General features: G+C 39.5%; 1 protein-coding gene across 1 annotated transcript; it reads right to left on the bottom strand.

Annotated features, from left to right (window-relative positions):
• Window positions 1–366: 366 nt before the first annotated feature.
• LOC120746135 (nuclear receptor subfamily 4 group A member 2-like) lies at window positions 367–10961 on the bottom strand. The gene is made up of 8 exons (XM_040051430.1): window positions 10355–10961; window positions 10226–10271; window positions 9248–10071; window positions 7983–8112; window positions 7724–7881; window positions 7417–7616; window positions 7124–7302; window positions 367–5041 (listed from the first exon to the last, which is right to left on the bottom strand). Exons 3-8 carry the CDS (start codon window positions 10064–10066, stop codon window positions 4782–4784), a joined length of 1746 nt encoding a protein of 581 aa, XP_039907364.1. The 5' UTR covers window positions 10067–10071; window positions 10226–10271; window positions 10355–10961; the 3' UTR covers window positions 367–4781.
• Between the last annotated feature and the right edge of the window lie 54 nt (window positions 10962–11015).

The raw sequence follows: 11015 nt of genomic DNA, 5'->3' as shown, positions 1-11015 counted from the left end.
CCATGCAAGCCAGATTAACTGTTCCAACCAAACCTGGGAAAACCACTGCTTTATGGAGCTGACTGTGTCCTGCTGATAGGGAAAGGAGTTTCCATATACTAAGGTAAAAGATTTTGAAGCAGCCCATTGATAGATCCATACACAGGAAGTATAGTTATGGTCAAACATTTACATCTACTCATCATGGGCATGAATGCCATGGCTTTTAATTATTTCTTTGCAGTATTTTTTGTCCAAGTGAAATGGCTCTTCTTGATGGAGGACACAGTGAGTTCCATAAAGACGTGGGTTTTCCAGTTTGGGATGGAACAGCTACAACTTGGCGTCATAGAGGATTGGGCTTTGGATGAATGAATCAAGATGAAGTTAAACTAAGAAAAGAAATATTTAATAGAACTTACAAACAACAAAAAGCAGTGCACAAAAACTGGCGGGTTGAAAATATGAAGCAATAATACAAAAATCTAAAAGGAGCACAAAGAAGGCTAGGAACAACAGTCAGAGAAGCACAGGAAATGACCACAGAGGAGTTACAGGTGGGGGGCAGTGGGGCCAGACAATCACAAAATCGGGGGGAAATTAACAAAGGCAGGAAGTAAAAACCACAATGAGGGAAAACTAACCTTCGATGGCTCTGACGTGCCACTGAAGCTGATCGCGCCAACTCAACACAATGCTTCCTTGTGTATTTTATAAGCGTCCCCATGGTGCCAGGTCTATTTTTTAGGAGGCAGGTAAAGAGGGCAGGAAGTCAGATACAAGCAGTACATAGGGAATCGAGGGAATTTTCAAAATAAAAGACCCCACACAGACTAAAGGCTCTGTTTCTGAAATGCTCCCAGTGGGATTTGAAGCTGTGCAAAGGATGGAACAAAACAGTGATGGGAACGTGACATGAAATCCAGTGTATTCCCAGGGTAATGTTGGCAAAAAGTAAGTGACAGACAGGGACATACAGAAGGCAGGAGGAAACGGGAAGTGGAAATGGAAAGGAGTAAAATAAAACAAATGATTACTTGTAGAATGATACAAACCAGATGTTTTGCACTGTGCAGCAACCCCTCTTCTTTTGACAAGAGTCTGTAACACATCTTCTTTGCATAATACAAGTTTTTATGAGTTTTATTTTTGTGTTTTTGAGCCCTTTCACTGATGTCCACAACAGAAATGTGACTGTTTTTGATGCAATGCTGTATGAGGGCCTGAAGATCCCAATCCAGTACTGATTTTCAGCCTTGTGCTTTGCGCACAGAGATTCCTCCAGATTTTCTGAATCTTTTGATGATATTATGGACTGTAGATGATGAGATATTCAAAAGTCTATACATACAGGACATTATTCTGAAATTGTTCCAGAATTTGTGTTTTTTTTGGTGATTTATTTAAGATGCTGTTTTTTTTGTTGTTTTTTTTAATACCCAATCACGTTGCTGACCTGCTGCCAATGAACCTGATTGTCTGCAAGATGTTCGTTCTTTTTAGGTAGCACTTACTTTTCCAACCTTTTACTGTTTTACTTAATCAAATGTACGAGTTAAACCTTTCATTAAAATATTAAACTGTCTTAGTTTAAACATTTAATATGTTTTCTTTGTTCTACTGCAAATAAAATATGAGTTTATACGTTTTTTGAATCACTGCATCACACAGCGTACCAACTTTTTGGGGGAATTCAGTTTGTACATTTCATTCAAAATTCCTGCCCAGCCTTCTGCATGGGAGTTTGCTTGAACCCATCTTCCCTAAACTAACAAAACCTATTTCCAGTGACAGAGAGCTGGTGCAGTTGCTGGTGCCTTTTGAGAAGCTGCAGACTGACAGGTTTGAGAAGCGATTGTTAGGACAGTTGGGGAAATTAAGGGGGAAGAGAATCCTGGCGGACAGAATCTGCAAGCTGCATCTGTGAATTATCAATGAATTTCCTGGAGCATCCTCTCCTTTAGCTGCTCATGTCAGCGCACCATACAACACAGGACTACAACATTAGCTAAAAGTGAGGGTACATCAAAGCTAACACATCACATAAAAATGTGAAGTAGTTGATCCATTGTTCACATTGTTTCTCTTAATCACTCCAGGACTATTGTAGTGATAGTGATGAATTAAAGAAGAACCAACTAGGAGATGTTATATTAGTAAATCATTGGGTACCGGTTACTTCAACATTTGTTCCTATTTTTGTACTCCATATTTCGTATTTAATTTAACTGACACACAGTGAATTTTGGAGTCTTTGAGGCCTTTATGAGCTAAATATCCATAAATGCAACATGAAAGGTGCTTTTACATGTTGTTCTTACACCTGATATCAGTTATGGGACATTAAAAGTGCTTTTTTGCAATGAGCTACAGCCTGGGTACACTGTCTGCTGCTTGATCTTTGTGTAGACCGTGCATGAAATAACTTTTAATTCCTTTTTCTTGTGCTCTGTAGTTTTGCTCTTTGGTTATTAGCAATATGAACAGCAAATGATTTCAAACTCAAGCCAACATCTTCTTCGAGGCTGGGATCCAGTGGTAACAGCTGCACAAGTTTCCTTAAAGCTCCAGATGGGGGTGTCTAAATACTTTTGGTTATGCAGTGTATTACAGTACTGCAGGGACTTGGCACTGACATATACTGTGTATGCGATGATGCTCTAGCATGACTTTGTGGATCAATAGATTTCCTATAGGCTAATTTTTGTAAAACATTCCTGTCTGTGACCTTAATTCAATGTCCATATTTATAAAGGTGCTATAGGAACTAGCACTGTTTGGCTGTTAAATATCAGTTATTGTATTGCACTCGCTTTCTGCACCTGTCAGTCACCATCATCATCAGAATAAATTGGATGTTTCTCAGATACCGTTATCGATTTATCTCTATCTCAGCTCGCCACGCCGGGGCACCCGAACGGCCCCAGATATCGACCTGCAGGCCTATTAAAACCTCCTTGGGAACATCATCCTATAAGACCTTTTTTTCAAGTCATGAAATCAATGTTTTCAGCCAGATAGAAGAGAACACATGTCACTAGCTGCAGAGTACAAATCAGCTGGAATAACTTGAAATATTTACATATGTATGACTAAAAATGTTTAGGCTGCTGTTTAAAGGATTTGGCTTTTCACTGAAGTCTTTTAAAATGTGATGTTTTAGAAGAGATTTTAATCATATGGACAGGAGCAACATGAGGTCGTAGGATATATTCAGCACCAGCGCCTCCATTTATTTGCTCTGTTTGGCCTTTCTTGGTGTAGATGCTGAATCCTGGGCCTTTATCTTTGCTAACGGCAGCAGAAACTGACTTCTTTAATGCCACATCTAACCAAAGGGCTGCAGAAATGTCAGGCAGCCGACGGCCAGAAAACACACACACACGCACACACACACACACACACACACACACACACACACACACACACACAGTCATGCCTTGGAAAATTCTGTGTAAACTCTGCCAACTTTGAAAAAACAGTGCCAGTGTGACCTTTACATTCATATACAGGCACACATACGGTTTCTTATAGCTTATTTTTTTAATGGATCTCCAAAGTTTGCTTTTCTCATTACTTATCAGAAAAAACTGGCAAATTAACTAAAGAGGAGAAACGCTGCTCATATTACTTTTACTTCTTTTCATCTTACTGGCAGGCGTTAGCATCCATATTTACTGTTTCTTGCATGAATCGTGCAAATTTTCAATAAATTGTTGCAGCATTTCACACAAATGCAACCAGCTACCCATAATGTGTTCATATGGGCGAGTACTTTATGGCATTTTTGCATGCATAAAAAATAATAAGCAAGGAAAAATTATATAGTTGACTGATGGAATTCCTTAAAATACAGGTTTAGGTATCTTTTCTCAAATTAAAAAATTTGCATTAATAAGAGCCAACACGTACAGAAAGAATGACCTTTGCATAAAAACAATGTGACATAAATTTGGTCTATGCAACAAGTACATTTAAAAAATGCAAACTTACATATAAGTTTGAAAACATAATTAAAATTTAACAGCAAAATAAAATAATTGAATCTCTTTAAGAATGCGTTTTTACAACAGTAGGTGTTAGAAAGTTGAATTAAATGTTATATATTGTAATTAGAATTGTTATTAAATTCAGTATAACATTTTTAAAGGGACTCTGCATTTCCTGCGATTAAAAATCAAATGTCCAACCATAGTTTCAAATAAATGATAGAAGGCCCAGCAGTCCAGCCAGTGTAACTTCATTTAGTCTTTTATTTATGAAAGTGTGGACAATGACATCTTACTCTGAGAAGACAACAGAGGTTAATGAATATTATTAATCACTAATAAACATGATGGGACGCCTTGTCTCGTATCAAAATGCCTTTGTACACAATGAGAAGCAGGAGAAAGCGTAAAATAAAGTCGTCTGACTCACTTGCAGTCCATAATTTTGGCCTGACGGGCTCATTAAATCACGCTGTACAGAGTAATAATGGTAGGAAAAGCTTATTTCAGTCTTGCAATGAAATTAATCCTTTTTTTCAAAGTCATCAGCATGCTTCAGTGACGTTATATTTAGAAATTAAGTGGTCACAATTCTTGGATTAAACTGCTTCCGCTTCTCATTTCACTTGTTCTCATTCCAATGTGATCTTCTGGTTCGGTATAACTTTTTAAAAATGTTTTTGTTTCTTATTTTTTTGCGCACAACATCCAAATAGTCAGCAATTATTATCGGGAACAAAGCAAAAGGGGTCTTACAGTGTCCTCGGCGAGAAAACCACAGAAAAACGTCCCCGTGTGTGTCCTTTCTTGTCTCTAAAATGGCAACGTGTCGAGGAATAACTTATCTATGATGGCTGGTGGCGGCACCAGATCCTCCAGCTTCAGGTAGAAAATCCTCTGCAGGCCCTGGATGCACAGAGTGCGAAGTTCCGGCAGCTTTTCCAAAAGTCTGGACAAATGATTGGACCAACAGCTCGAGCTTCCATCCGCGCTTGTCCCGCCATCCTTCAAGCACCTGACCACGCTGCTCTGTAGCTCCTCAACTTTCTTTGGCTCCTTCAGTCCATGCCGCTCTGTAGAGAATTAAATAAAAAATTAACTAACTTTACAAAGTTAACCAGGAAATATTGAATTCTTTTATTACCTTTTAACTGGTGCTACAATAATTTCATTAAGTAAAATTACTACTTGTAAATCAGACTTTTGGTAGCTACATTCATCTCAAGGCTTTTGTTCTAAAATAACAAAGAATGTGAACTTTTAAAAATTCAGTTTTATCAACCAAATTTCAACCATTCAATTCATCTTATAAATCGCATATTTAAGATTGTTTTGCTTGGGTATAATTTTCAATCCTTTTCCAGTCATTATGTTTAGCTAAGATTTTGCCATGCTATCTGTTACTGTTGGTTAGCAAATAGGTTTGACTAATTATATTAATAATTTATTCAATTTTAAAGCCCACTTATCGGGCCTCAACTTAGCTAACAAACTCATTTGTCTCAAACTTTTAGCTATTTCAACTAGTTTTCTTTTACTATTTCAAATTAGCTTTAACTAGTTTTTCTACCCAATTACTTTTAGCTAACCTTTTAGTAGTCATGTTTAGCTAATTATGCTAACTATTAATTTTAATAACATTTTAAAAACTATTTATCCCATATTAACTTTTTTTATATTAATTATATGAACCACATTTCAACCATTATCATATAAATTGTAGACTAAAGAGATTTTTGTTTAGGTAGAAGTGTCAGTGCTTTTCCAATCATTACTGTCTGTAATGTTAATTAGCTTATAAGTTTAGCTAATTATAGCAAACATTTATCCAATAAATTTAATTAAACATTTTTTGAGCCTCTAGTTGTTGCTAACAAATCTATTTAAACAATTTACTTTTATCAATTCTGTTTTCTTTATTTCAACCACTTTTTAAAAAAACAAATTACACTATTAAATTACCTTAAACTAATTATTCCCCAAAAGTTTTTGTTTTTACCATTTTTGTTATTTTAAAAGATTCTATGTAATATTACGTCTTTGCTTTTAGCTAACTTTAGCTGTTGTCTTTACTTTTTCACAGTCATATTTAGCTAATAGAAACGTATCCATTACTTTTAAATCATTTTAAAGATATTTATCTATTTTAACTAGAAAGTTAGTTATTATAATTTGCTAACTATTTCAACCATAATTAAATGACTAACAATTCATCCATAACTTTTATCAACAAGTTGTCAAACAAACTATTGTTTTGTTGTTGTTTGTTGTTTTTTTTCACTATTTCCAGCCATTACCCTTTACTCTGGGCTAATTACTTGGAACTTTTAGATAACTATTTAAACCAGTTACACTAATTATTGCACTTATTGTTCTATATGATGTCACAAATTATGTAAAATTGCACACCTTTTGCCAAGTTTCACATATTATGTCTACGCATTTTTACTTGATCAGAAGAAAAAATGCTTTTGATTAGGATTACATTCAGGGTAAGTACCCTAAATCCTCAACTTGGCAAGATAAAATGCAAAATTGTGATTTTAGATAACAGGAATTGTTTTAGCTATTTTTTTCTATTAGTTTTAAGTGTTTCAGCTGATTATAATTTAAAACATTTCTGCTAATGTCGTATCCAGTTATCTGTCACTTCACATGTTCAGATGTTACCACTGACTCATCAAGAGGATGTCTTTTTTTCTTACTGAAATCTAATCTTTCTTTATTATTTAGAAATTACTTAGTTGAGCTACAAGAAAATTGGTCAATCAGTATTGCAGGTACCATTGACTGGAAAATAGTCATGAGATAAGACAGAGAAACTAAATCAATAACAATCAGTCCAGCTTACTTGTCATCCCTTAAACATGTAGTTCACATTCAGGAAAGTTTATCCTCAGTAAATTAAAGCTTCACATCCTGGCATGATTTAATAATGTGACTGATTATACAATATTGTTCTTTTATCTTTATTTTGATTTTTCTTTTTTTAAACTGGAGCTGTGTTAATGACAAAAAATATTGTAAATGGTAACATTCCCATGTTGAATATTATCAAAATAGATAATCCAGGGTCACTTGAATGTAGCATTTATCGGTTATGTCTTTAAGCTTTGTAAATCGCATGAAGCGGAAAATGTTCTTGGACGTCTCACCGGTGACCAGGGCGAGGGTGCATATACAGGAGAAGGTGGAGACGTCCAAGTTCATCCTCTGCAGATTGGCAGAAAATTCAACAATGCTGTCAATCCATTCGCCAAAGCCCCGCAGACACTGGAGCCGGTGCCACACTGACCCGTCACAGAAGATCAGTTTCCCTTCTTCTGGGTTGGATCTGAAATGTTACAACAGCCTGTGGTTAACGTGTGAAGCTGGAGGGCAGAGGTGAATAAATAAATAAGTAAATAGGCAAATAAATTCTATATAAAATGTGTAAAAGGTTATTTACCTGTACGACAACCGTAAAACAAAAAGTTCCAGGAAGGCAGAGTAGAAGAGAAGGTCTTGGTCATGTTTAGGTAGAGAGGTGAAACCCGGGATCTTCTGCGCCCAACCCCGAATAACCTCTATCGATCTGGTCAGGAGGTCATAAAACTGGCGGACATGCTGAGCATCGTCTCCTGGGGGACTTCCTGGATTCTCTTTAAACTGCATTTAAAGGTCACCGGTCGGATCAGATTGGAATGAAGGAGGATACCAATGATTATAACTCTACTATGTCTTAGTCTTTTATCAACAGTGTCAGTTCTACTTACTTTGGAGTAGTCCAGGCGAGAAGGTGGAGGATTGGACTCCACATGAGCCCTGATGAGGGCGCTCAGGAGGGCGCTGCCAGGTGAGGAGGCATCTGGAAGAGCTCTGGGTTTGGACGGCAAGCGACCCCTTCGACCTTTCAGGCTGTCTGTCCTCACCACTGCAGAGGAAAAGATGAAGAGGGCGACACTTTTCAGCTCTGACCTCCTAAACAGCACCAAGAATAATGGTTTAAGAAGCTTTTTGGCTCTATCAGTTTACCTTCTTTGACCATTCCCACTGTGAGGCACTTCTGGAAACGGCAATATTGGCATCGGTTCCTTCTGCGTTTGTCCACAGGGCAGCTTTTGGCAGCCAAGCACACATACTTGGCATTTTTTTGCACTGTGCGCTGCACAGAGAGAAGAAGAATCTGCATATTACTCTATATACATTTTGAAAAATACAATCCTGCACTTTAATAGGTTCATGGCTCTCGGGCTGAGGTGTGGTTGAATTTACATCAGTCTTCTTCCTGATCCAGCAAACACACCTGATGGTTAAAGGACTCTTTGGTTAATAAAAATCTGACTTGTTGGTGTGTTTCTTAAAAACTTGAAACAACTTTCAGTGCTCTAAACACATCTACCACTTGCTGCTGTTCACTAAAACTTTACACAGTACCTTTTCTTTTTCTAATAAGAGATTTTTGGAAATTTTCTTGTAAAATTTTTCAAATTAAAGCACAATTTTGGTCTCTAGAAACGTGTGCTGGTGGATTAGTCTGAAATATGGAGCCATATGGATCTTTTAAAAGATCTAATATGAGAAAAAGGAACAAAAAAACGGTCCCTATGAAAGAAACAACGAGAAGAGACATAACAATAGTAATAGCGGACTTTTTTTTTATAAACATACTGTCATGACAATACATCTCAGAGGGCTCATTGTTAAAAAAAAAAAATACTTTTGAGCCATTTTAGAAAGATAAGAAAGGTAAAAGTAACCTAACAAAGGGGTTAAATTGTTCCTTCAAAATTAACAGCAGCACTCTTGCTCCTGTGGGCCATCTGAGGCACTGAGCAGTCGGACAGGCAGGTCTGGGTAAATAGAGGGTCGTGGTCATTCATAATTTGGAGACTGGCCCCGGGGAATCTCCCAGTGAGAGACGAAGGAGAAGGTTTTGATTCACGGCACGTTGGTGGCCATTTTCATACAGGACATTCGCGACGTTTAACGCGCGTGTCGAGAGACCAAGAGAACAAAACGTGCCTCTGGAGTCTATTGTCCAATTTAGAAGGCCGGTCAGAGCTCCCCGGGGGAAGCTTTATATTATAGCCAATTACTTGGAATTAGAGTTGCATTATGGGATATAATTCCCGTGGGTGTGTAGTTATTTTTTCATCATATTTTTCACAGAAATGTTGGAAGAGTTTTGTGCTAAAAAAAAAAAAGGGGGGAGTAAATATCCATAAAAAACAACTTTCAGATTTTCAGAGTTTCCTTTAAAACTGCAGATTTGTATTAAGCCTTCACTGAAAACAAACCTTGAAGAACCCCTTGCAGCCCTCGCAGGTGCGCACTCCGTAGTGCTGGCAGGCTGCGTTATCCCCGCATACCGCGCACACCCCCTCTGAGCTCAGCGGTCCCCGGCCGGGCGCAGAAGAAGTCTGGTATTCCATAAAGTGGTGGCCGTGCGCGAGATGGAGTGGGTGAGCAAATCCAACACCGCTCTGTTTGCCCAGGCCGGTGGAGCCCAAAACGGTGGGTGTTTCCAGCTGCTGGTGCGCCAGAGCTCCGTCAAACTTTACCTGGCACGTGGACAAACTCTGGCCGTCGTGTTGCGCGTGTTTTAGGGACAGCAGGGAAAACCTGGACAGCGCGTTTTTCCTGTGCGCCGCCAAATAGTCCTGTCGAAAGCTGTACAGGGAGCCGGAGTCCTCCCAAATGTGTCCCGACGGAAGCTGGAAGTTGGGCGTGAGGGAGGAGTGCGGGGAGGGGGAGCGGTAGTAATAAACGGGGCTCGGGGAAGAAAGGAGCTCGTCTGACTGGTGAGGGGGGTGCTGATTCGGCTGATAGCGCGGGCACCCGTGCGCATCCTCCACCTTGACGCATGGCAGGTCCCCCTGGACCTGCATCTGAAACAGACACGGGGGCTTTACGTCGTAACCAGAGCCGTAAGAGTCCGCCAGGGGGCCGAAGGTGGGGCCCGAGGCTCCAGCCGACACTTCACTGTTAGTAAGATCCATGCTGAACTTGACAAACTCCGGAGTGAGGAAGTCGCAGCTGCGCTCTCCGCCGGAGCTCTGGGAGGCTGGGCTGGCTCCTTGAGGCGACGAGCCGCACTGGGTCTGGACGCACGGCATGATCACTGCAACAACACACGCAGATGATGAGACGTGTTTAAAAGTGCGATAAAGTGATGCTCTGGTGAGGCAATGTCGCTGGAATTCACCGTCAATGCTTTTTTGTTGATATATTTAATTATAATATTTTTTTTTAAAAGGTGAAACAAGCAAACTCACCTTACAATTGATTTTCCACAACCTCCTATTGTGCCCCAAACTTCTCCTGGCACGAAACAGAAACAACAGATAATTTGTTAGCGAGCCCAGTCCCCCCATTTAAACTCAAAAGAATAACATTTCCACTACCTTAGATGTGGATCCAGTGCGGGAGGACGCTGGTGAGTAATCCCATCCCTACTGTGTTGCTGCTCGTGGATCTTCTGAAGCTCTCTGGCTGTATGGACGGAGCGATGGAAATGACTGTTCACTTCAGCCACTCTTTGGCTTTGCAGACTGGCTGCCAGTGGCACCGACAATGTGCTTTTGTTTACGTGCTTACGCGCTCCAAGCCCCATTACGCACGCACTGGCCACAGAGGGGTGGTGTGAGTGAGTGAGTGTGTGAGTATGTGTGTGTGGTTAGAAAGCGGCTCAGTGAATTTGGAAATTATGTTTATAATTAAGTTTAATGTAGTTTTAATAGATGTGCGGCTGCAGTGGGGGATTCAGATTGGACTTATCCAGTGGTAAACGTGTGTAAAAGTATATAAAAGTACACTTTTTATGTAGTTTTTAAACACACAAGAATACTACTACACATGCTTTAATCTGCAGGGTGCTTGGTTTACTTATATGTGCACGCCTTCTGTCCTAAATAACAGAGGAAACGACAGCTGGCTCGTTATTATTATCCCCAAGGAGGATGAAGAAAAGAGCGGAGTTGCGCAATCCTGCCTTTGCCTTACATCAATTTACGTGGCACCGCCTCCGCTCGAACCCAATTGGACGCTCTCAGCCGAGCTCCGCCC

This window comes from Simochromis diagramma, unplaced genomic scaffold (assembly GCF_900408965.1).
Source record: "Simochromis diagramma unplaced genomic scaffold, fSimDia1.1 OVJJ01000107.1, whole genome shotgun sequence".
Classification (NCBI taxonomy): domain Eukaryota; kingdom Metazoa; phylum Chordata; class Actinopteri; order Cichliformes; family Cichlidae; genus Simochromis; species Simochromis diagramma.
The sequence above is the reverse complement of the archived record's forward strand: the minus strand, read 5'-3'. Positions and strand labels throughout refer to the sequence as shown.

Excerpts from the sequence above, each read along its gene's own strand:
- LOC120746135 (XM_040051430.1), bottom strand. The coding sequence starts at position 10,066 with ATGCCGTGCGTCCAGACCCAGTGCGGCTCGTCGCCTCAAGGAGCCAGC. Across the intron at positions 8,113-9,247 it reads GCTGCAAGGGGTTCTTCAAG|CGCACAGTGCAAAAAAATGC; the intron begins GTTTGTTTTCAG and ends CTCTCTGTGCAG. Across the intron at positions 7,303-7,416 it reads GTTTTACGGTTGTCGTACAG|ATCCAACCCAGAAGAAGGGA; the intron begins GTAAATAACCTT and ends GTAACATTTCAG.